A 25,395-nucleotide genomic window follows, 5' to 3' on the forward strand; every position below is an offset into this window, starting at 1 on the left:
GTAAGATTAGAAAGGCAAACGCACCATTTATCAAGAACACGATCTTAGAGCATTTGTACCTTAACTATCCTCAAAGACAACAAAAAAGCATTGTACCACACTAGTACTGTCAGGGTAAAGTTCTCAATCTAGCAAAAAAGAATCTACTGACACCTATAATCTAATTCATAAAAAGTATTTTCTCTCCTTAAATACTGCACTTGTCCACTAATTCACACACATTTAACCTTCACTCCCAACAAGACCACAGCAACTAATCCAAGAACTAGTAGAGATTAAAAGCAACTCTGCAAGCTTCTGAGCTCACTGTTCTGAAATCTAGAAAACAAAGCTTACAGTGGATAGAGAGGGGAAAAAAAAAAAAAAAAGAATGCGAGCACTCAGGTCTCCATTTCAAGTAAGGCACCAGAACCAGGTGATCAATCGACAAAAAAGAGAAAGTATAAACATTTCAGCAGGGACAAAGTTTTATGATGCTCATGACTGTAAAAAAACAAACAAACAAACAAACAAAACAAACAGAATGAGTTATAAGTTTTATGAATAGCAAATGAACCAGTCTTTTGGTTCATTTTTTGAACCAGTCTTTTGATTCTGATGGTTGGGAAAGGTTCTTGAACAGTACAAGGCATCTGATTGTAGTTTTAAATTTCTATATTAAAATGCAAGTTCACATAACCATATTATTCTAACATCTCTTCACTCATTTATTCATCTTGTTCAAACCTCATGTATTCATATTCTAGTACATTTGTTGGCACCCAAGGCAGGAGCCATTTAAATGCACGGAGTAAATGAAAGCAGTGCAGTTCAACTTGAATGTTCACCAGCTGTCTGCTTAAACTAGTAAGAGAGAAACTCCATATAAAATAAGCAGATTTACATTTACCCTTGAGTAGCTAGTGGATTTAATGACGGACAAAAGACAACGAAGTACAATTTTTTTTTTAATAAAGATAAAATTACAAAAAAGGTAAAATCAGCTCAGGAAAGGCAAATTACTTTAATAGATCAGTTTAGACATTTAACATAATAACTCACATCCATTTTTAAATACTATTACATAAAGCATGGTGAAGAAAGGAATTTCTGCCTCATAATTAGAAAACTCACAATACAACTTGCCAAAAACCAGAACAAAGCCGTTTGAAAATAAATACGGTCCATGCCAAATAGTACAAAATGAAATCAGCAGTCTCTCTCAATACGAAAACTTTTCTTCTTTTAGGTATTCTCCAATTCTAGTATTATGTTCCGCAACTGATGTGAGGCTATCTTTTGTTCAAGGGTTGCTGAGCTGTTCTGATTTTGCTCTGCATAAAAGCAAAAACAAACTTAAGTTGTGCAATTTTTTTAGATTAACTGTTCTAGAAATGTCATTTTTAGTTATTACTGTTACAAGTCTAAAATCTTTAATGTTATGAGGGAATGAAAGTAAACAAATATTTTAAAATTTAAATTTTCTAAATGCTCTCAAAAGATGATATTAATCATTAGAGTTTACCCTTTGGTGTCCGTCTTTTCACCACTGCTGTCCTTGGATTTATCCTCCTCCTTAACATCTAAAAATAAAAATTACTTGAGTTGAAACATACAGAAAAGATACAAGAAGACTTCAAAGATTTAGAAAAAAGAACGACAAAGTTATTCTTTTTATATATACACCTGTAACTTTGGGGAAAAAAACAACTGGTTACACATCAACCTACAGTATTAAATGTACCCATCTAAGGGGATGAGCTGAGCACAGTGCCAAGCCATCCAAAATATTTCAGGATAAGTCTCTCTTGACTGGCCATAACAATGTTATGCAGTAATTAGGCCTGGATTTGCCCCTAAGCATCATGGGATTGGTTGTCTTGTAGCCTTAAGATATAGCCTTTTTCTAGAAATGTCAGAAATCTTTTGGAATACACTGTCCCCAGAAACCTATCCAGCTTTTGTTGCAGAAAACTAGCATGCTCGCTCTATGAAAACAAACTATTTGTCTAACATAAAGCAAGACTACCTTTTTTATCCCTGTTTTCATTAAGCTACACAACCCCCTTGGCTCTAAAACTTCAAGCTTGTGTGGAAGCAACAATAATTATTAACTGAAAGTACTATTTCTGTGTGAATAGCTGCACCCTTAAACTGATGAAATTTAAAAGAGATGCTTTAAATACGATGCGGAAAAAATAATTTCAACATCTATTTAACTGTTAATTGAGAACGCATCTTTCTCCTAGCAGAGCTGACATTGGCAGTTCTAAAATACAGGATAAAATCACAACGATATCCTACCTGCTTTTTTGTCCTCTGTCTCTTTTTTGTCTTCTTCTATCCTGGCTTTCTTTGCTCCTTTTTTATGATCTGCAACATTTCGTCGTCCACCCTCCCCTTCATCTTCAGAATCTGAAAACTCTTCGTCACAGGCTATGCGCTTATCAGATGCTCGAACTAGGATTCAAGAGTTATGAAGTTAATCAAACAAAAAGAAAAGCATGAAGTCTGATTACAATAGAACAGACCTAAAAGAAGCACCAGTAAAAATATACTATAACCATTTAACAGTGACGAAATAAGTTAGGGAAAAAATACCATCTTTGCATATACACTGGGAGATTATGACTTCTGAAAGCAACTTTAGAGACATTGGGAGGATAATTTTAACACATCTAATGAATTTCAAATACTGGAAACTAAATGACAGTTCTTAAATCACTTTCTTAAAAAGTTAAATGTATCAGGAAGCTCAGAACTCAAGAACAATTTATTTTTTTACATAAAGATAACATTAATAAAATAAAAGGTTGCTCTACAAGTACAGAAAACTTCTCACAGGCAATAAATAAAGCAAACAGACAAATTTAATTTTGAATAACACATTATCTCACTTTCCTTTTTTCACGAATAGCTCAAGTTAGAGGCTAAATCCTTCAGTTATAATTTATCCAAGACGTCTGGAGTATGTACATGTATTTTAGATTTACAATAGCTTGTTTCTTACGATACAAAACCCTGAACACTTTAATCACTTCTTTAGACTCCCTTAACAGGTTCACATTCGGACACAGATGCAGTTTAAAAAAAAAAACAACTGGCAGAACAACGCAAGTGTTTTTTTTCTCTGGGGAAAAAAGTTCTCCAACTGTCAATCTTGCAGTATTGCACTACTGGGACTAAGGTTCTGAACAATTCAATCTATGACTATTTGGACTTAACCTGTTATGAGTAATGACATTTCTTACTAGAAATGCGTTTGTCTGGATCTTCTCCATCCTCATCTCCACTATCTTCATGAACAGCATCTTCAGGAATGGCCTGCATCTGTACACCAGGTGCATGAGGTAACATGCGCAAGTTTTCAAACAAGCGTTGCCTGGAAGTAAGGGACAAAGAAAGTTTTTAGTAAGTGGAAGCAGCATGTCCTTGGATGCTGTGTTTAATTCTGAAAATCTGCACCAACATTAACCTGCTTTGCTTTAAATTCACTCTTTCTATCCCTAAGAAATCATCAATACCCAGTTTTCTTTTCATCGTTTTCTTTGAACTATTTAAACATACGTTGCAATCAACTTCAGTCTTCAGTCTCTACTAGATCAGTCCACGTCCTCCTGACCTGGGAGGACCCCAGTGACAGTATTAAGAGGCTAGAGTATCAAGTTGGATAATAAACTAGCCTCTGAAGAAAGCTAGAGACTTAAAGTATGAAAACTTCCAAACTGTGTGCAGCAATGACATCAGGGTCAAAAGTGATCCATCTGGATAAGATTACTTATTGGATATTCCAGAGAGAACAAAAAGTTGTTCTTTCCCGTCTAAGCAACCTGATGCAACGGACCTCACACTGAAGAGCCATGTGCAGGAACAGAAAGGACAATGGACTTCTCTTGGGACTTGAAACTACCATTCCAAAGAATTCAAGTATAGAGAAAAATAATGGGTCATTGGTCATCTTATGGGTACTCTCACAAGGATGTGAGATTCTCTCTTTATGCACAATCCAAGGCCTGGGATGTGTTAAAGAGCAAGCACATTTTTGCAGCTTATTCACACCATGAAACCTCAACTATACACAACATACAGCAAGCATCCTGGCAGATGAACAGCTGGAGCACTCTTACTGTAGAGAAATTTTATAGAATCAAATCAATAAAATAGAGGTGTGTCTCCTCTCCAACAGTGTACATATCAAATGGGTTTTCATTTTTAATTTGTGATGTATATATTTTTATTATGAACAACAGTCTATACAGCAACCCTTTCAAAAATTAGTGTTTTATCTGCTGGTGAATTCTGCAATTTGGCAAACTTATACAGTTGCTAGTTTTTCATCTTTATTCATCTATTGTTACTAACCAAAAGTATTACTGTGCCCTATTAAGTGTGTTAACTCAGGAGGTGCTCTTCCTCTTAAACTCAGAGCAGGGACAAGCCATGGTAAACTGAGTACTTCAGGTTAACAAATTCTCTCTTATCAGTTAAGTACAGAATTGATTGCATGTTTGTATTACTACATCCCTTAAGTCCTTAAGTAAAATATTAGTTTACAATCAAACCTTCATTATGTGAGGAATAAGCTACGTATCAGATAAAGACACCCCCCCCTCCATAGTTTGGCAGTGAGCATTTCTCAAACCTTGTAGACTTGTTGAACCACAGTCCCTCAATTGCTTGCACACATCACTATCTTTCCATGGTTTTGGATGTCTGAGCTCACATGTGACTTTTTTATTTTTACAGCTGACAGCTACAAAGAATGACAATCAGTTCATGTTTAGACAAGGGAGCTGAGAATTTGAAATCCCTATCATCAGTGCACACCAGTTTCTTTCCTGACAGGATAAACTTTCTACAAAATTATAACAGTAAGCCAAGTAAAACAGTCATCTCTTTAGTTGCTGGAAGAAGTAAGAAAAATAAAAATCCAAAGTGGGTCTCAAGTTTTCATATTTATATTCATAGAATTTCATAAGCATACATGCTTTTATAGGCACAGACTTTTAATTTAAAGTCCCTCTTCTGATAAAAGGGAAAAATGCCATTTCTGCTCAATACTTTTTCAATGTGTAATAGAGAAAGGTGCATAGCTTTTAAACCTGTGTAAAACCTAAAACTTCTGGAGAAATGTGATTCACAGAACCTACTCAGCAGATAAGGTAATCACTACTTACTTGATCTTCTCCATATATTCTGGTGTATTCTGATTAGTCATATTGGATGGACTAATATGAAGCTTAAAATCTGGTCCAAAATACTCAAAGTAATCATTGTATGGCAACTCTATAAACCAAAACACAAAAGATCAATTCGTGACCCATTTAAAACATTTTAAATACAACAGTAGTTACGTCAAGATTTTAGTTTGAGAACTACTAAATCTGAAGTATTCAGGTGAGTAACTATACTTTTAAGTACTGCTCACACTGCTTAGTGTTTTTCCTCTAAATTATTCAATACATGAACTTAACTTTTTTTGTAAAACACGTACAAAAAAGAACAAAAGAAAGTGCAACTGTAATTATGTTAGAAAACATGTTGAGATTATGTTTAAATATATTTGATAGTATAATTAAAAATGCTACTTCTCGAAAATAATTAATGATTATTTATAGCTATCAAGTTAGTCGAGTTTGAAAGGTATACGTGACCAAGTCAAAATATTCCTTTAGTAAAATGTGGTATGCATTAATCAGTTGAACATCACAGCTAGTTCAATACCCACATTAACTTTTGTACAGCAGTTCAGAGATGCCTGTCCTGTCCCTCTCCCGCGCAACACCTTTCTGGTATTTTCACAGATAACCTGTCCCCTGACTAGAACATCTAAGTTCCCAAAATGATCTAGATGAACACTTCATACTAGGAAATTGGTAGCTTTTTATATTAAATATGACCATATTTTCCCAAGTAACAAGACAAAAACAGCAAAAAGCCAGAACATTTAAGAAGTAAGATACCAAAACCCACTTCTTAATGTACCCTTTGTCTTGCTTCTTCATTCATAACTATTCCAGGATAAGGGATCTTGTTAGAAAGGAGATGGGAAGATTTGTTATTGCAACATTTAGAAATTCACTGTTTGTTCTCAGCACAGATTAAAGATGGCTAAGATCCACAAAGTTTAGAGGAATGTTAAAAAAATAAAAAATCCTATATATATCTATCTGTTGATGGGGACACGTGAATTTTAAAACTTCCAAGATAAGGAAATAGCATCTCTTCAAATCCTTTTGTTGATGTAGAATATACATTGAATTACAGGATGTAAAATGTACATCTTGAAATGGGTTATCTACATATTTTCTCACTGACAGCAACATTCCACTGAAGTCAGATGGAAACGATATAAATCCAGTAAGAGACATGTGTATCAAGAGGTTATCAGCAAAAGCTTCAGTCCAACATGAAAACTGCCAATGACTGATGCAACAAACCAGTCCAAATATTGATTTTATAGAAAAAGTTCCAAAAACATGTCCAGAAGCATATCTGGCCAGAAATGAAGGGAGCACAGGAGCTTTGGGGATCTTCCTCAGAGAAATTACTTCACTATTGAAGTCTTTAGAAGAAGCCTACTATTGCTCTTTCGGCTTTAAAACTTTTAGGAGAGCTTGTGTAGCCAAAATCAAGACAAAGAGCTGAAGTCGATATGAAGTAGTTACTTTTAAGTCAAAGACAATGAAGATGCAGTTATGCTTTACTAGGTAGAACGGCCACTTGCATACTCAATGATTTCTTATGAACACGATGTCTGTGGTACCCAACTTACATAGGTCTGTGCTGTCACAATCAAAACACAAGTATATATTCAATCACACAGATGACAAAGTGATGCAATCATTTAAAGCTTTTAAAGCATAAAAAAGCACCAAACCCTGAAGTTTATTTAGTGCAAATGCTTCTGAAGTTATTGGCTAAACCCTAACAATAACTTTCTACATAGTAAATATTTCTATAACTAAGTGCAATACATCAGTTTAGAATAAACTATCTGTTCACTTAGACCTTCCCATGACTACTTCTTAATAAAACATTATTTGGGGGATTAATATTTACCATTAGGAATTTCACAATCTAAGGCAACAGCAGTTTCATATGTCCAGCATCGAGCAACGTTGCGAATAGTATATCCACCTCCTCCTAACATCAGCAATGGCAAGTTAAAAGTCTTTACAACTTCCACACACTTAGCATGACCTGTCACAAAGAAAAAAAGATTTGACAATGTATGCAAAATACCTATTAAAGAAAAAAATGTGTTTTCTATGTAAAGAGTTATTTAATCAGATGTATGCAGTCATACTTATTGAGAACTGAATTGATTCAAGTAAAACAGAACTGTCTCCCCCTATATTTAAGCACCACCTCACAAAAAGTCAAGATCTACACGTAAGAATTGTACAAAATATATTGAACATTACCCACCCCAGTCTTCAGAAACTTTGTATGATGGTCTCCTATTGCTGCAGTTTTGAAATGCTCTTTGAATGTTTTGCATTGACATCAGTTATGAAAAGACACAGTGATAAATCTAGGGACAATTTCCCAGTTAAAAGCAAAGTTGGAAGAAGAAAAGCAAATCAGTACTTGGTCCTTTCTACTTCTAAATTTGAACCTGTATTATAGGTTGCTAAGTCTTGCTTACAGAGTGAACTGGTGCCAAGACAGTACACAGTCCAGGTAGATACAGCATACTGAAAGGCATCTGTAGGAGGCAGCAGCTCTCTTGGTTTCCAAGATATGTAAGATGAAAAAAAATCTGAGCTGTATGGGCAACTGAAGTAGCTTTGCCACCTGGTGCAAATCAAGAAAAGAACCCTGAAACACTGCAGACCCAACAGATACTGTACTGCATTTGTTGCCTACAAAACTCTAATTGCCTCATTAAGAAAATAAAAACAAAATCCAGAAAATCAATGATTAAAACAGGGTGGATTCAAAGCTTAGTGACAATTCAACACATATTTAACATTTTCACTTAAATAATTAATACTAATATTTATTTTGTTTGTTAAATTAATGCCTCATCCCAATTTTGAGAATCATGCCTTCAGATAGAAATGTAAGTAATACTAAAAATCAATTAATTCTACAAAAGTTAACAAAAATAAATGTTACCATAAGGCTTGGTATAAAACAATATAAATGTACATCAGTATGAGTTTAACAATGCAATCAGTATTCTCATTTCAGGAACACCTATTTTATGCCTAACAAGATTTTTTTTTTATTTTTTTTTTAAACATTTAGTAGTCCTACTAAGTGACCCACTAGTTTTGTTAGTTGACTGTCACAGTAAGTATTGCAGTAGGACTACAGTTATCATCCCGTCATTTCAGGACGCAACTTAAAAGCTACAGTAAGCCTGTGCATATAAGAAAGAGAATCAGTTGAGTGGCTAGAAAGAACATGGAAAACCACGGTTCTTAACTTTTTTAGATGGATAGAAAGAAAGAGTCAACTTCTGTGTTTCTTTTGGCCATCTCTGTATAGTAAAGAAAGAAGTGATTAATCACAGTAATGATTTCTGACTTGTCTTCATCATACAAATTTGTTGAAAAATAGTATAAAAACGTAAGTTTTTCTTAGGAAAGAAGTTACTAACGCACAATTTTCTGCTCACCTTTAACAGTAAGATTAAAGCATCCCAGCCTGTCACCAGACAATGAATCTGCTCCACACTGTAATACCACAGCACTGGGCTGATACATCTCCATTACTTTGGATATAATCTATAATCAGTATAAAACACAAAGATGTTAATTCATATTCTGAAAATAAATCCACAAAAATTAAATAGGTATTCTTCCAAAGAGCTTTAAAAAAAACTCACTGGTTTGAATATCTGTCCATATGATTCATCATCTATACCATCCCTCATTGGGAAGTTGACAGCATAGTATTTGCCTTTTCCAGCACCAATGTCCTATGAGCAAAGAAAAAATGCTTTACTACAAACACATAATAGTATCATGAAAAAAGCCTATACAAATATGTTGAACTATTTTGTTCTATTATTCATGTCCATTGGGGGGAAAAAAGTGGCAAAATACCTTACTTGATTCCCATTCTCCCATACAATCATTTTGGAATGTAAGAATTGTACACCAAGTTTGCAGGAAGTACTCTTGATTTTTTAATTCAAAGACTTAAGACAAAAAGTTGAAACAGATCAATTTAACCCAGTAAAAATAGTTAAGCAAAAACAAACAAGAAAACTGAAAAGAGCAAAGTGAGATGCACATTTTTGATGCTATACATCAGATTTAGTTTCAAGCACCCTGCCAAACCTATTCTCTGCTCCAAACATAGGATGAAGAACTGGCAGGAGCAAAATGAGAGAGAAAAATCAGAGGCCAGTTACAGGTTCCCTTTGAGAAATGAAGCCTTTTTAAACAAAATGAAAAAACAAACAAACAAAACAACCTTGCAGATTATTTTCAGTTCCATTAGTTGTAAATGCAACAACTGCAACAGTCTATCTTACTGGCTTTCTTGAACAACAAATGCATTAAAAGTCTTTGAAAATAGATAAATAGTGAATCAACCCAAAATCTTTCCACTTCTGTTTTGACAATCAGCTTAATCCCTGAAAATCTTCGCTTGCCACACATTCCCATTTCCTCCCTTTAATCTTCACCAAACATGACAGAAACTGATCCATTTTACACAGCACAGTTCTCTGCCACTAATCGAGGTACAGTCGGGAAGACAGCAATATCCGACATATTTAGTTGGGCTGTACACTATTATCAAAGAGCAACCCTGTATAAAGAGGCCCCATGTCTTTGAAAAAACTGCAATTCCCTAATAGGGTAGCCCAGCAGTACAAATACTAAATTTCTCAACAATAAGTATTGAAAATGGTCATGGACGACTTCTTCCTGAACAAAGCCTCTTTAGCAGCAAATGCAGCAGTAATGAACCACTTCCAGTAACCACCATTGGGGGCGGTGGGGGGGGACGACAATGCAGCAGAGTAACAGCATTTCATGGTATTGCAAATTACACGAAGACCCTCTGATAAACATGTCTCTGACTGCTTTGGAGTGTAACAGTAATCCAGAATTATATCTAGGCCTTCAGATGTCAGTGTTTCTGAGGTGACAGTAGTACCTTGCTTTCCAGATACAAAATTAATGATTAAGTCCACCTGAATCTAAAACAGAGGAAATCAGAATATTCACACGATTTCCCATTAAACAGAGTAACTGCTCTCCAGCTAGAGCTACACAATACATGTTTCTTTGTAACTAATATTAGTTATACCAGATATAAACACTAAAGAAACAATATAACATATTGGTAGTTGTCTCATTCATTAATGAATTAAATTGCACCACAGAATCAATGCCTCCATCTAGCACTACTGACCTATGACATAAAGGTACCACAAATCTTGTCATACCTACATCTAAGACATGTGGAAAGTCAAATAACATACCAGAGACACTAGAAGTTCTGCACAACACTTTCACTATAAAACAAATAAACATAGCTGAACTAGAACACATGAATGCAACCTCCATCAATGTATCTGATTTACAGTGATCTGCAATTCATGCATGATTTGTTTCTGCATTGAATAAGCATAAACTGATCTACAAACGAGAATTACAGAAACAAGTCTAAATGGAGCCCACTGACAACAAAGATAAGATTTGGCTGTTAAAATTGATGTAAATAACCAGCTAAGACAGATCAAGCTGAGCAAAAACAAGTAGTATAATACTGGTCTCCAGAATGAACATTTACTCCTTCCCAAAAATCAGTCTCCTTTAGCTCAATTAGTTTTGCATGCTCTGGAGAGGAAAAAAAGCTATTTTTTTTCTTCTCCTGTGAGGATGCAATCATTGCAATAAATCCTGCTGAAGTCTGTATGAAGACAATGCTCATTTCAAAATACTAGCTAGCAGCACAGAACTCGAAGTTACCATGCCTGAGGTACTTGTTTGTCGCTGACACTGTGCTACAAAAAATCCCAGTAACATTGCGATTTTTATCCCCTATGACATTCTTCTATTTCAGATGTGTATTTTTTAATTCTTTGTCCTGGGTGTGGCGAGGTGAAGAATCCATAAACTCCTCTGTCAACAGGAAGTGCTGTTTCTAAAAATCCAAGATATCTAACTCTTAAAAAAAGAAACCTTGCCAAATTCAGCAACAACAGCTTGTCATTATAAACATCCTGGTCTGATCTGCTTTTTGCTTGAAGCACCACTACCACCTTGTGGCCAGTCAAGTTAAATGACATGCATAAGAACAACACTCGATCTGATTACTACCTAAATCAATTTAGAAAGCAGTTTAATGAAATCTAACAACTGTAATAACATTCAGCTCCAACAACCAAACTGAAATGAACACAAAGCACCCCACTGACTTAAAGCTCAACTTTCTTTTACTGCCATGTCCTCTGGGTATCATAAGCACGCCGTGGAGCACACATTCTGGGAATATTACTATAAACACACACCTGCATCACTTGAATCAATGTGAAGATAGTAGGGAAACAGTTAACACATTCTTACAGTTCTGTTATAGATCCACTTTTTAGAAGTTTTTAATATATTTCCTAAAAACTACTAACTGTATGCACAAACTATTGTAAGAAAGTTCTAGTACCTGTTTATTGACTTATCCTTGGAGTGCTGTAATAAGGAAAGGTTGAATGTAAAAGTATGAAGCTAGGAATATATTAGTCCTAATACCCGAAATACTTTCTCAAGTGGCAAACTGGAATAACTTCCTGTTCTAATGGGCTAGTTTAATGCGAGGAAAAGCTTACTTAAAATTAACCTTAAATGCTAGGTAAACTTCTTTTTAACTCAGTTTATCAGAGGTTCTCTCCAGCAGATTAAATGATAATGCTTCATGAGCCATTGTTCCCTATATCAAGCTAGCCATAATGCTTAATAAATAATCATCTGTGAAGCATGCTACACTTCTTCTGCAGTGAGCATTGTGAAAATTCAAAACATACTTTATATTATAAGAAATATTTCAAAAAATCAACCAGCTATATTAACAGGCAAATAAAACTGAATTCCACATTGCAAGTGAAGGTTTGTGACTATTAAAGCTCCAGCATGAAGGTATTCTAAGATTTGAAATAAGATGTTAAAACTTGCGGTCTCTAAACTGCTACTTTCCACTATATGTGAAGAACTGAAAAGCAGAAACTGTAATTACAAATATAGCACATTATTACTGTAACCTAGCACTAAAGCAGTATCTACAAGGAAGTGAGCAAGAGGGAATTTATCACCTAAAGAAATTTTAGGTTCAACCTTACCCTAAGGTCCCCTGTGCCCGGAAAATATTCACCGTACTTATGGAATGATACTGTCATGACACGATCTGTGGTATAAAATGCTTCTTCAACACCATCACCATGATGGATATCAATATCAATATACAACACTCTTTGGTGATACCTAGAAAGAAAATTATGCATGAGAAATCACCATTACCCACTATGTTCGTAATATATTGATACCTAAATGAGGAAAAACATAACCAAAAGAAAAAACAATCCAAAGAACACTCACATCCCAGATTATTAGATTTGATCATTTTGGTTGAAGTTACCATAACCCCTCAGAATTATCAATACAGTTTGGATAATGGTGAAAATACATTTATCTGAATCAAAACCAAGTACCACTTAAGTACCAATCATGCCAGTTAAGTATCTAATGTATTCAATATTCATCTGAGTTGTCCTACTCAGTATTACATCTTGTTTTCTTGTTCACACCACTTTCTGTTGTTTAGATATGTTAAACAATATGTGAAAGGGGCAAATTCATCTGCTTTCTCAATGACTACAAACATATTCTGCACTAGAACACCTTATGTTAGATGCTTCTCCAGAATTTTCCAAGAAGCATAGTACTATGAGCAGGCATAATCCATGTCCGATAATTTTTTTTTGTGGGTTTATTTCAATACCTATTTTCCATCAACTTGCGCTCCTCATCTCTGCAGCTTGTAAAGATAGTTATGTTCTCTTTACTAGTTTCTTAAACGACTTAGATGCAGGATTCAAAGTCATAATAAGTAAGTTTGCTAACAGTACTAAATTGGGAGGAGCCACTAACTCCTTTCAGAATAGAGAGGCCTCAAAGAGAGATCTCGACTATTTAGAAAGCTGGACAGTCAACAACAACATGAAGTTTAATAAGAGCAAGCACCAGATTCTGCACCAGGGACATGGGAACCCCTGGCTATACATTCAGACCAGTAGACAAGTTAGACAGCAGCCCCACAGAAGGGTATCTGGGGATTCTGGTCAACGGCAAGTTGAATATGAGTCAAGAGTATGTCCTTCCCTTGCAGCCCAAATGGCAAACTATATCCTGGGGTGCATCAAACAGAGCACTGCTAGCCAGTTAAGGGAAGGGATTGTCCCGCTCTGCTGTGGTGTGGCTTCAACTCAAGTACTGTGTGCAGGTTTGGGTATCACAGTATAAGTAGACTACTACAAGAGACTGTCCAAGGGAGGACTACAAAGATGGTAAAGGGTCTCAAAGGGAAGATTATGAGAAAAAAACTGAGGCCCCTTGGTTTGTTCATCCCAGAGAAAGAGACTGAGGGGAGGCCTCATAGTAGCCTGCGGCTCCCTCATGAGGGGAGCAGAGGGGCAGGTGCTGAGCTCTGCTCTCTGGAAACAGTGGCAGGATGCAAGAGAACGGCACGGAGCTGGGACAGGGGAGGGCTAGGCTGGGTGTTAGAAAAAGGTTCTTCACCAAGAGGCTCCCCTGGGCAGCGGTTACAGCCCTGGGCCTCACAGAATTCAAGAAGTGTTTGGACCAGGCTCTCAAACACATGGTCTGATTTTTGGGTGGTCCTGTGTGAAGCCAGGAGTTGGACTACGCAATCCTTGTGGGTCCCTTCCAACTTGGAATATTCTATGTTCTTATTTCCAATTGTATTGCACTTACTATTAGCATTAAAGTATGTTACTGCTTAGTATTTCCTTATATACAGCAAGTTGCAGACCATTTTATTTGAGAGGGATAAAGAAGCCAGTTGTTTGAAGCCGCAGAGCTTCAGAAACAGTAAACATCCCTCAAATACCACGCTGTTCAGTGAAGCACGAAGTGTCAGCAACAGAAGACACATTTTCATCATGCTTTGTATAATGCTATAGATTGAGTCTGAGCAGCCACAATTTCAGGCATTCTAAGATTTTTCTCTTAATAAGATGTCAGAAAAGATTTCAAAAAAAAGTTTCCCATGGCCATATAACCCACATCTATTTGAAAGTTTCCTTCCTTCACATACATGTTAAGGTAAAAAAAAAAAAAAAAAATCAAGTGTGGAACACAGAAAATTATGCTGGTTTTGTTAGACTATAGGGACATATCCCAAATATATGCAGATTAAAAGGAATGTTTTAATAAGTTAATATTTATTTTTTGTGTATGCGTTTAGCAATTTCTTCCATGCTTGGAATCACTTCCTGGTTACAGCTACTTCCCCTCACCAGCAGACTCAGATGCTACATTCCCAAGCAGTCAAATGCCCAGAGTGTATTTTGTTAAATAAATAATATTTATGTTATCAGAAGGGATATAGTCCCATTAAACAGTACAATAATATTAATGATTTGAAATTTTAGTGATGCACTTCTGTCTGAAGGTAGTTTTATGATAGCTTTTTCATTACTTCTCTCAGCATTTTTTATTTTGCAACCACAGCAGCACAGCTGTTATTTCACTATTTTGTTAATAGCCACATTAACTCATGTAACAATCCAAGGAAGCTCAGCATATGATCTTCCTTGAATATTTTTGTTTGGTTTAGTAAAAATGGCTTATAAGAAACAACCAGACATATTGAAAAATCAAATCGGTATACAATTATAAGCACTACACGTGACATTTAAGTGCATAATGACTACTCTAAAGGGTCAGGCCAGCAATCATCTAGCCCACTGTCCCCATGAGTAGCAACAGGAGGCAACTTTTACAGAGACCAAGCAAGCCTATCCATTTTCTGAAATCTGCTACCCTAGTACTTGTTTGCCACCTACAATTACAGCATATGGTGTTTTAGAGGGTGCACTCCTTCTTGGTTCTTTAACTTTCATTTACAGAACTCTTGTCCATGATTATGTGGTCTTTTCCTTTTTAATCTGTTGTTGTTTTCTGTCTCATTCCTAGACTAGCAAGATCTAGAAGTTCACTATCTTCTGTGTAAAGAAGTATTTCTAAGTATGTGTTTCAAAACTATCTCCAAATATCTATCTTTTCAGCTTGCCCGTATTTTAGTTTAGGCTTCTCACTGGAGCCAAAATGGACAGTTTGGAGTTTTCTCAATTGACATCGTACAAGTTCACCAAAGGCTATGAAAACTCAGTGAAATAATGACATTACAACCCACATCTTTAAACATTTAACTACTCAAATTTGACACTATAATTTTATCTTTATTCCTCATCATAAACTTACTTCAGTAACTCAAGGATGGCAAGCACAATATCATTAACATAACAGAAACCAGATGCTTCTGACTTCTTGGCATGGTGAAGACCTCCCGCCCAGTTAACAGCCATGTCTGTCTGTTGTCTGTTCAATTTTACCGCCCCAGCTGTAAAAAGACACACAGAATTGAAAGGAAATGCAGTCAGAAATGTCTGAAAGCCTTTAAATCTGTTACAGAAAATGTATTTGTTTTTATTATTATTATTATTAATATAATTAAATCTCACAGTTAATCATAGATTTAATCATTTACCAATACCGAGATACAGATTGTCAAATATCAGACAGAACAATTAACTATTGATCTTCATGTTTCTATATAAAACAAACTTGTATTTGCTTCACTTTCTAATATACTATCAAAGTTTTAAGTTGCCGACATAGACTAGTAAAGCTACAAAACATATGGCAAACAACCCATACTTACCAACAGAGCCTCCAGTTGATAGCTGACAAAACTCAAACAGGCCATCAAACACAGGACAATCTTCTCCAACGTTAACTGTTTAAGAAATGCATTACTTTTCAAAAACATCATTCCAACAGTATTGTTAAAAGCATGGATGATGCATACAGATGCATAACACATTTCAACAACCCTTTCTTTTTTTGATAGGTTAAATTTTAAACATTGAAACACACATACAGCTTGCCCACACCTCTAATAATCAAAGTCAATTGGTAAGGTCTTTATCATCTAAGATGACTCCACACTGTTCTGTTTTAGTTATTTTGTTTCCACGGGAAGCTTTTTTTTTTTTTTAAATGAAGAATTAAAAAGAAATTAGACTGTTTTTATGTTTTGGAAGATATGCTGATTAACAGCATATTAAGAAATGTACAACTGTGTGGAAAAGTATGTCGAGAAAGAGGCACCGCAAAAAGGTAAGAATATATCAATTAAAAAATGAAATAGTGTCAAGCTGCACTTCTAATAGTACTTTCAGCTTATTTCTAAAATCCAAGCAATAAATTCATGGAAAAAGTGACATCTGAATAACATCCAATTTTTACCACCTCTAACAGGAGTGAGTAAACTTTACCTGAACACATTTCTTTACCTGACCACATTTTCACTTTTATTTTTTTGTATTATTTCTCTGTTCCCCTATAAGCAATTTTTCTTTAGCAAGATTTTACATTAAAAAGTATTTAAGACATTTTTGCAAACAGCTAACGACTAAAGTCTAACTTGGTGCACTAAACCTACAGAAAGTATTATTCCACATTCAACATACACTCTGAACAGGCGCATGTGTAAATTCTTTCATAAGCTTAATGAACAGTTTTGTGAGTATAGATGCTTTTAAATAGAAAGTCCACCAAACTAGTATAGCTAAAGAAAGCCGTGTTACTCTTACAGCATTTCTCTAACCTACTTACATTATTAGGCTACTGTTTCTACCTTTGTACAGGTGAATATTTAGCTTTAAATAACATTAACCATTAAAGCACATACACAAATGCACATTTAGCCTAATATTGACACTTACATCTCTGCATCTGCTTGCTGTACTCAGACATATTGTCAGGCCTTATTGATCGGAGAAATTTGATGTATTCATCACTATGGTACTTGGTCATTTCCTCAGCAGTTGCTTTGTGGGGTCGCTGATAACAGAACAAGTTATTAAAATAACTGTTTTTGCAGCAGTACCCTGATTAACAATCGACTAAAACAGACAACTCAAAAGAAATAGTCTACTCTGACAGGGGAAATAGTGAAACTGCTAGTAGTACTGTTTTGCATAATGCAAGGTTTACTAGAGTCTGCTAAATTCTTCTAACCCCAACCCCAAACATGAAAATAAAAAGTTTCATAAAAGTTCCTACTGAGGCTGTATCTCACTTCTTCTGGAGATGGACAGCAATCAGCAGTCGACACCAGTTATAAAACAGTGCTTCATTTTTAAGTAAGACAGCTCTATATACACTAATTATTTTCTATTTCCACTCCCACTTCTCTATTTGTGTGAGAATACTTAAAGCCTTTATAAAGAATGAAAACGTTTCAGTATAATGTTTCGCTTATACTCACGTAAATTTCCATTTTTCTGTATAAGCCATAATTTAGCAGCAAGTTGTGGGTCATTCGGATCCTATGAGGCTTCATTGGATGCCCTTGTCCATAGTAATAGTTTCCAATATCACCTGTCAATATTACACAAATGAATTTGTATTTCAAAACAACTTTCCATTGCTACCTAAAAGAATCATCCCCAGAAGATAAATGATGATTCCAGAAAGAGATGATAAAGTGAACACTCAAACAGTCCATGAAAGGCTATATGTAGGAAGCAGATGGCCAAAAGGCCAAAAACTAAGGCCAAAACTAAGACCTTTACCAAAAGCAGACAGCAGTGGGACAGTGAAGATGCATCCAAGAGGTTTCAAAATCAAGAGCAAAGAAACTAGTGGGATGAAGCTGTAGAATGGTAAACAACATTGGAATGAAGAGGCAAGCAGAAACTACTGATGACAGTGGCATTATACTGCAACAAGAGGCTGTGGTAAAACTGCAAGAACTGATTTTAAGAAGATACCATCCCCAGCCTACCCTGAACTGCTAATCCTAACAGTTACATTCCAGCAGTTAGCTTCAAATACACTCCTGTAACCACACGCGTAAACATTTCTGAGCCACCTGCTGCTAGGGATCCAGAGTAGTTTTACAGAGACTTGTAATCCAAATGAACCCAACTCTGTCCAATTGGAGAGTGACTAGACACATGATCATCATAATAAATTCAACACACTTCCAAGAAAAGAAGAATGGCTACTTTCACTGGCTAGTAAGTTCTCCACCAGCTTGCATATAGTAAGAGCACACCTGCCTCTCCTTTAAATACTGACATTCCCAAGACACGAACCATTTTAAATAGAACCAGTGCTCCACACGTTTCTAGAAAAGTGGACAAGCCTGAAATGTATGCTCAGTTGTCAAGGGCTTTCAGTTTGCCAATTCCATAACAGCTGTTTGCAATAGATCTTCTATTTTGAGGAAATTTCCTGGTAAAATTAGTGGTTTTACCTTCTTGACTTTTTAAAAACTTTTCTTGTCAGTTACCAAGACCTGGAGTCTTACTCATACAGCAACCCTGCACTTTCATCACATACAGGTCAAGAGCAGAAGGTTAAAACAGAGGATAATCCGACCTCCCACATATAAAAACATCACTTTACATTTTGTAAAATTCCATATAACAGCATATATAATATATAGGGTTCAGGAAAGAACTTCCACAACTCTTTGAAACAATGACGGTAAGATGGCAACTGACCATTTACCAGCCCTACCTTTTTTTTTTTTTAAATGAAGTTACCATTAAGTCCCATGTTCACAAAGCTTTAAGCTAGTAAAAGCTTAAAATTTTGGAAAATTTAAGACTAGTAATTCCATAAAAGTGGCTTTAAGTAGCATGAAATTTTTGAAGAAACTTCAGAACACGTGGCAAAGAATGCATGTTGCACTTTTTTTTTTAAGCAGGTCATTTCAGTTTCAATTACACACCATGTATAGTCGTTAACACTGACATTTTACTCAAAATGTTAATGGATAATTAAAAATGATTTCCTATCTTCTGGAAAAGGTGAGACTTTTCCTTACATAAAAGAAGGTACTCTTACCCATTTCCCAAGCATATTTGGGACACATCCTTTGATAAGAGCATCAATTATACATTCAAAATTAATCATCTTCTACACACTGCAGAAAGCATTCTTAAAAAATAACAACAAAACAATCAGTCATCAATAAATTAAGCATGACTTTTTTTTTTTTAATGAGGAAGAAAAACTTTTAAAAGTTTGGCAATTTGGCAAATTTAGTGGGAGACTATTTGATAAAAAAAGATGATTTGTTGGTGAGTAGCTAGCAGAAGCATATCAATCCTTTCATGTTAGAGGTCAGCTATAATGATTAACAATAGATATTAATATAATACACTTCAGCAACCAGCAATACCATTTGCATCTTTTCAGGTCCAGCAAAAGAGGGTTAGGGCATTAGCCTCTTAAAAAAATACATAAATTCAAATGTATGGACAAAAAGCCCACTGAGTTTCAAGGAACTGTTATGACGTGCATGTTCTCAGTGTGTGGGTAGGGGTAAGGAATAAGTCTCCTCTTTCTGCATTACTGCCTTGATTTGCAGCCTGTATCACCACCACCTTGGAGACATCATCCTGTGGAAGGCAAAGGTCTGCTTAGAAGTTTCTCCTTCAGTCCATGAAGGAGAAGGTGCCCCTCCTGGAACTTCTTCATCCACTCATCCTGAAACCCATGCATCTCTTTTGCAAGAGCAAGGTGTACCAAGATCCACTGCATGTGGGGCAGGGCGATACCTCCCCACTGATGGAACTAGAAAGCTCTGCACTTAGTACCAGACTAATTCTGGTGATAGTATGCATATTTACATATACATACATACATGTGTGTGTGTATATATATATATCTATATGAGATAAGTGAATACAGCAGAGCCAAGTATGCAAGACTACTATTGCTGATAGCATGAGTACTTGATGTCAAAGATGTCAATACAAGGGTAAAAATATGGAAGTGTTATGAGCATACTCATAACACATCACTCACCAGTGAGGATGTACATGGTAAGTGAAAAAAACACGAGTGAAACAGGAAGCAGAGGGGAAAAAATGCAAAGTAGCACATGCAGAAAGTCGACAAATCTACAAATCCTCCACACCAAGGTTTCAAAGACTCTAATTTACTGTACTATACCAGCAAAAACATCAGCTATTGAGAAGTAACGATATAATTTTGAAACGTCGAGTCTCCTAGAAGGAGACAAACCAAGTGCCAATACAATGCTAGCACCAGCTTATTGTTCACCGTGTGATTCAAGCTGTGATACCATAGGACAAGGAAGATCTACCTAAAAATTAACTCGTTACACATGCTGTCATGTCTTGGGTTCAAGTATGCTAACAATACAGTAATAACTCATCGATTCAGAGAAGCTACACCATTAAATTCTGAGTAGAGCTATAAAATGAAAACAATTCCACATGATTCTTTTGTTGAACCTCAGTGTTGGACACTCACATCTCTACGAGAGAGTTCATGAAGGTCTGTAGATGTTCAGTATTCTATAGCAGAAAAATACAAGATGCTACATGCCCTAAAGGAACTTCGGTTACATTTCACAGACTAACAACAAACTAAGGAAAGCAGCTACGCCCCCAAGAAACACATGCAACACTGTCCTCTTACTAAGATTTATAGAGAAATGACACCTTTAAATTGACTGATTACAAAACAGTCTTAACAGCCTGAAGTGGGTTGGGAGATAAAACATTTACGTACCATTTTATTTGTAACTTTGGTTACTAAGATAATTTGTTATGTACACCAATCGTAACTCTGCTCATTTTAAATACAGTTACCATAAAATCACAAGGTATTTCAGAACCGTTTTAAGGACTGAAACCCAACCACAACTACGGTGGAAATCACACAAAAAAAATCTTAACAGAGGTAGTTATATTTGGATTGACTTCTACAGTACGAAGAGGTGAAATCGTAAAGATTAATCTAGAAAGTAATCATTGGTGCCTGATAAATCCAACAAAAAGCTACTTAAATAGACCTAAAGCTACTATATTAGCATATGAGGACCTGAGTTTTTTTTTTTTTTTTTTTTTTAAATTAAGCAGGTGAAGTTCAGACTTTTGAGTCTTGAGCAGAAGTTGGGTACCACTGCAGTTTTGGAAACCACAGTGCAAATCATCAGCAAATTTCAGTGAAATACTCTTCATACTCTTCGGTTAGAGTTTACATTTGCAGATAAACAAGTTAAACACAAAGTACTAATGTACTTAAATGCTGTCTGAATACACTAGCCTACTGTGCTATTACTACAGGTATAGTCTCATCTTTATGGGTGGAACCAACCACATTCCGATGCAGATCTCTGAAATTTTTCACAAAGGTTGAGCCTTTTGAACACCCACATCGAATTATGCAAGACAAGTAATCTAAACAATACTGCTAGTGCACTGGCACTGAACAAACCCACTTATTAACTGAAACTGAGCTAGCTGCTGTAATTCCACAGAACTGTGCTTTGCTGTACAGGACACAGAGTTGGAAAGACCATCCTGGGTCCTGCCTGTTGCTGTGGGCAATGGTACAACACCTACCTGTTTTGAAACTGGCCACTGAACCACATGCTTCAAGACCACTGCAATGACTCGAAGAGACATATAAAGAAAGGGCTACAATATCCTTCCGTATCTAGGACAGTTCTTGGTGATGTCAGCAACAGACTTCACTAAGTTATGATCACAAATATTAAGGTGCCTAGAAACATTTGCTCAAAATATTTTAGACAAGAGAACTAAAATACCCTAGTTTGCACATTTCTCTGTGATATACTGCATCAAATTTAATAAAATTCCTGACAAGCGTGATCACGAACAACATAAACTCTGCAAACAGGATGTAGCTGGCACTCTGTTACAAACAAGCTATAGAAAATGAAATCAAACTCCTTCTTCCACAAGCTTACTGGTTGCAGGTACAGACTGAAGGCTGTTAAAACTGTTAATTAACAACAAATGTTAACAGCAACACACTCATCAAGACTTGTTAAGTGACAGGCTAATTTGAAAAAGCAACTCCAGATGACATAATGAGTTACCACAAAAAGCACGTAGAAATTTATTGCATCTTAAAAAAAATATGCACATATGCTTCTAGTACTCAACACTTTTTGTTGTGTATTTTCAAAGAAAAAGAATGAAAGTCTGTGTGGAAGGACAACTATGATAAAAAAATGGTCGTTTACTTCCGTGAGGACATCCTTAGAGATATTCTGCTACCTCAGTTGTGAGCTTGCAGTATCTGTACTTTTTGGGTTTGGGTTATTTAAGGCTTTGAACACTCCCCCCACTTTGATTCAAGGCTTTGCTGGTTCAACGTGTTACAAAATACTAAGAATTACCAGATGAACCACAAATTAGCATTGGAAATATTTACCGCAGGTATTAACTCTAAAAGCTCTGCTAACAACTGAACTTCCAAAAGAAGTTTAGAACAACTGTTGGCTTTGGAAATAAAGAGGACACCAAAAGTGTTGTGATGCTGTTTATTTGTTACAGTGAAAATCATTATAAAAATGACTTTCAAAACAGATACTCCTCCTTTCTCTACATTATTTTTAATTGCACATGTTGTAGTCTATGTATTTAAGCAAGGTATTAGCTACAACTGCTTGTAAGTCACCATTACACTGTCACCTCAAAATTTCTCTTCCCCACTTTCTCCTACCTCTTTCCTATCTGGTTTAGGGATCCTGACACTAGTACCAAGAATCAAAATACAGGAATCACAGCAAAACTAAAGATATCCATGCCTAGTAAATTATAAGCACCTGACATTAAAAAAAATAATGCTTAGTAAAAAAAACAAAAACAAAAACATAACATGCAAACTGTTGTAGACAGAAAGGTTCTCATCTACTGCTACAGTCTTCCTTTCTACAAGGAAAGAACTGATTCCTCTTGCTTGGTAGTAAGATCCCAGCCTCACCAAAATTATCCCTAACAGGGGCCTCCTTTCCCCTTTAGGCTGAACAAAGAACCAGAGCCAGCAACAAAGAGAAGGGGGCGGCAACCACCACTCTGCCTCCTTTAGTGTGGTGAAAGACCAAGACAGGCCCCACAAGATCTGCCATTTCTAAAGAATGGCGGATTTGCTGCAGCAGCAGGCACCTTTGATAGCTTAGTGGGTTTAGCTCATTCCTCTTCGTTTCCAAAATGGTGAAACCAACAAAACGTGGAGGCAAAACAGCCCCAGCCTCTGTTCCCTGAGTACGAGGGCACCAGCCTCATTCACCAACCTACAGAATTGTTACACCTGGAAGCGATTTTAAAGATTTGATCTGTAAGTGAAGTGACCATCGAGTTTACCTTGTGAGTACGAAAAAAAAAAAAAAAAAAAAAAAAAAAAAGAAGGAAAAACAAACGCAAAGTCAACAGAACAAAACGAAAAGTTCTCCCTGCCGTGGCCAGCACCGCCACCAAGTTGCTGCACGCATCTGAAGCGCAGCACGAGCTTTACCCACTTCTCCCCTGCCTGTTGTACTGACAGCACAACCCCCCCGAAGCTGCGGTCCCCCCCGAAGGAAGCGAGCACCCCGGGAGGGGCTGCGAGCACCTGGGGCCCGCAGCCGCAGCGCTGCGCTCCGCCGGCAGGGAGCCCCTCGCCCCCCCCCCAGCCCCCAGCTCTCCGTGAGAGCCCGGGCAAGGCCTGGGCCGCAGCAGCCACCAGGTGCAGACCCTACGCATGGCCTCGGCTCTTTTCTTTTTTCTTTTTCTTTTTTTTTTTTTTTATCGGGGGAGGAGCCAGACGCGGCAGCGACTCCCCCGCCCTCACGTTTAGCGGATGAAGGGGAGTGTCCCAACTTTTCTCTCTCCCCCCCACCCCCCTTTTTTTTTTTTTTTTTTTTTTTTTTTTTTTTTACCCTTTCTCATTTTGGGAGGCGGGGGGGGAGGGCGGCGGGGGTATAACAATAAACACCGCGCTCACACCGCCGGGAGCCCGGCGGCCTCCTGGCTCCTCACCCCGCTTCCCTTCCCTTCCCCTCAGCGATCCGCGGGGCTCCGCCGGCTGCAGGTGGACGGGACCCCGGCCCCTCGGAGGGCTACGCGGGGCAGGGGGCGCCCGTAATGGCGGGGGACGGCGCCCGGCGCGGCGGTTAACGGCGGCTAACGGCGCTGCCCCGCTCCCTCCCTCCCCGCAGGCCCCCTCGCTCACCGTCGTAGTAGTAGCAGACTTTCTTCTTGCCGCCGCCCTGACTGTACGCCATAGGGCCGCCGCGCCGGGGCCCAGCCGGGGCAGGGGGAGGGAGCGGGAGGCCGAGGCGAGCGCCGAGCCGGCACCGAGGGAGGGAGGAGGGAGGAGGAGGGAGGGGGCGGGAGAGCGGGAACTCGCGACGCCGGGCTGCGGGCGGACCCCACCATCGGCTGCGCGGGGAGGGGGGAGCGGGAGCGGGTCGTGACCAATCCGCCGCTGCCGGGGGAGGTGGCGGAGAGGAGAAGGCGGGGAGAGGTGGAAGAGTGAGTGAGGGCGCTCGCCCGCTCGCTGCTGTCTTTGACGGTGTTTTTCACGTGGAATTGAGGGAGGAGGCAGCGCGGAGCCCTCCCCAGCGGGCTCGGGAAGGAAGGGCTTTCCCTGTTCCCCCCCCCCCCAGCGCAATGGTACGGCCCGCCGGCGGGAGGGAGCGGGCTGCAGGGCTTATCCCCGCCCCTCAGTGGAGCCCCCTCCTCGGCGCATGCGCGGGGCGGCCCCCGGCAGCCCCTGTGCCGCATGGCGGCCGCGGCGTGAGGGGAGCCCCTGCTCCCCACGGCGACGTCTCCCCTCCTGAGGGAGGGGAAAGGCCAAGGCCACGCCCGTCTGTCCCCCTGCCCCCCTGCTGGGGACGGGCACAGCCCCAGCCCCAGCCCGGCCCTGAGGGGTCTGTGGGGTGCTGCCGGTGCCCGTAACCCCCTGGCGCAGTCACCCGGCGGCCTGAGGGGGGTGGGAGCTGCGTACAGGTTCTTGTGTTAGTTACCAAAAGTGGTGAGGGGGTACCAAACACGGCCATTTCGCTCACTCTCCTTCACCTAAGATGCTAGGCCCCTAGGAACTGGGGCAACAGGTAGCTGTGGAGAGCTAAGGGGCAGATGGCACGGCTAAACCCCACCACCAGCAGTGCAAGCACTGAATTGCCGCTGTTACAGCCCCCTACACGCCTTCTAGAAAAAGTTCAAAGCATATTTAAGCATATTTTACAGCGTGCATGGTAATTACTTCTTCCAAAATTAAAACATGCTACACAAGATCAAAGTGGCTGTGGTTTTATACGTGGGGCTTGACATCTGAAGCAAGTTTCAGTTTCAGATGCATGTAGCAGCAA

General features: G+C 38.2%; 1 protein-coding gene across 1 annotated transcript; it reads right to left on the bottom strand.

The window, feature by feature from the left end:
* Nucleotides 1-979: 979 nt before the first annotated feature.
* HDAC2 (histone deacetylase 2) lies at nt 980-24,428 on the bottom strand. The gene is made up of 14 exons (XM_082756438.1): nt 24,255-24,428; nt 17,515-17,627; nt 16,970-17,087; nt 15,904-15,978; nt 15,444-15,582; nt 12,281-12,422; nt 8,819-8,911; nt 8,609-8,717; nt 7,042-7,182; nt 5,157-5,265; nt 3,231-3,361; nt 2,284-2,439; nt 1,505-1,562; nt 980-1,313 (listed from the first exon to the last, which is right to left on the bottom strand). The coding sequence occupies exons 1-14, from the start codon at nt 24,304-24,306 to the stop codon at nt 1,283-1,285; spliced, it is 1,467 nt and encodes a 488-aa protein (XP_082612564.1). The 5' UTR covers nt 24,307-24,428; the 3' UTR covers nt 980-1,282.
* Between the last annotated feature and the right edge of the window lie 967 nt (nt 24,429-25,395).

This window comes from Aythya marila (assembly GCF_965140915.1).
Source record: "Aythya marila genome assembly, chromosome: 3".
NCBI classification, from domain to species: Eukaryota; Metazoa; Chordata; class Aves; order Anseriformes; family Anatidae; genus Aythya; species Aythya marila.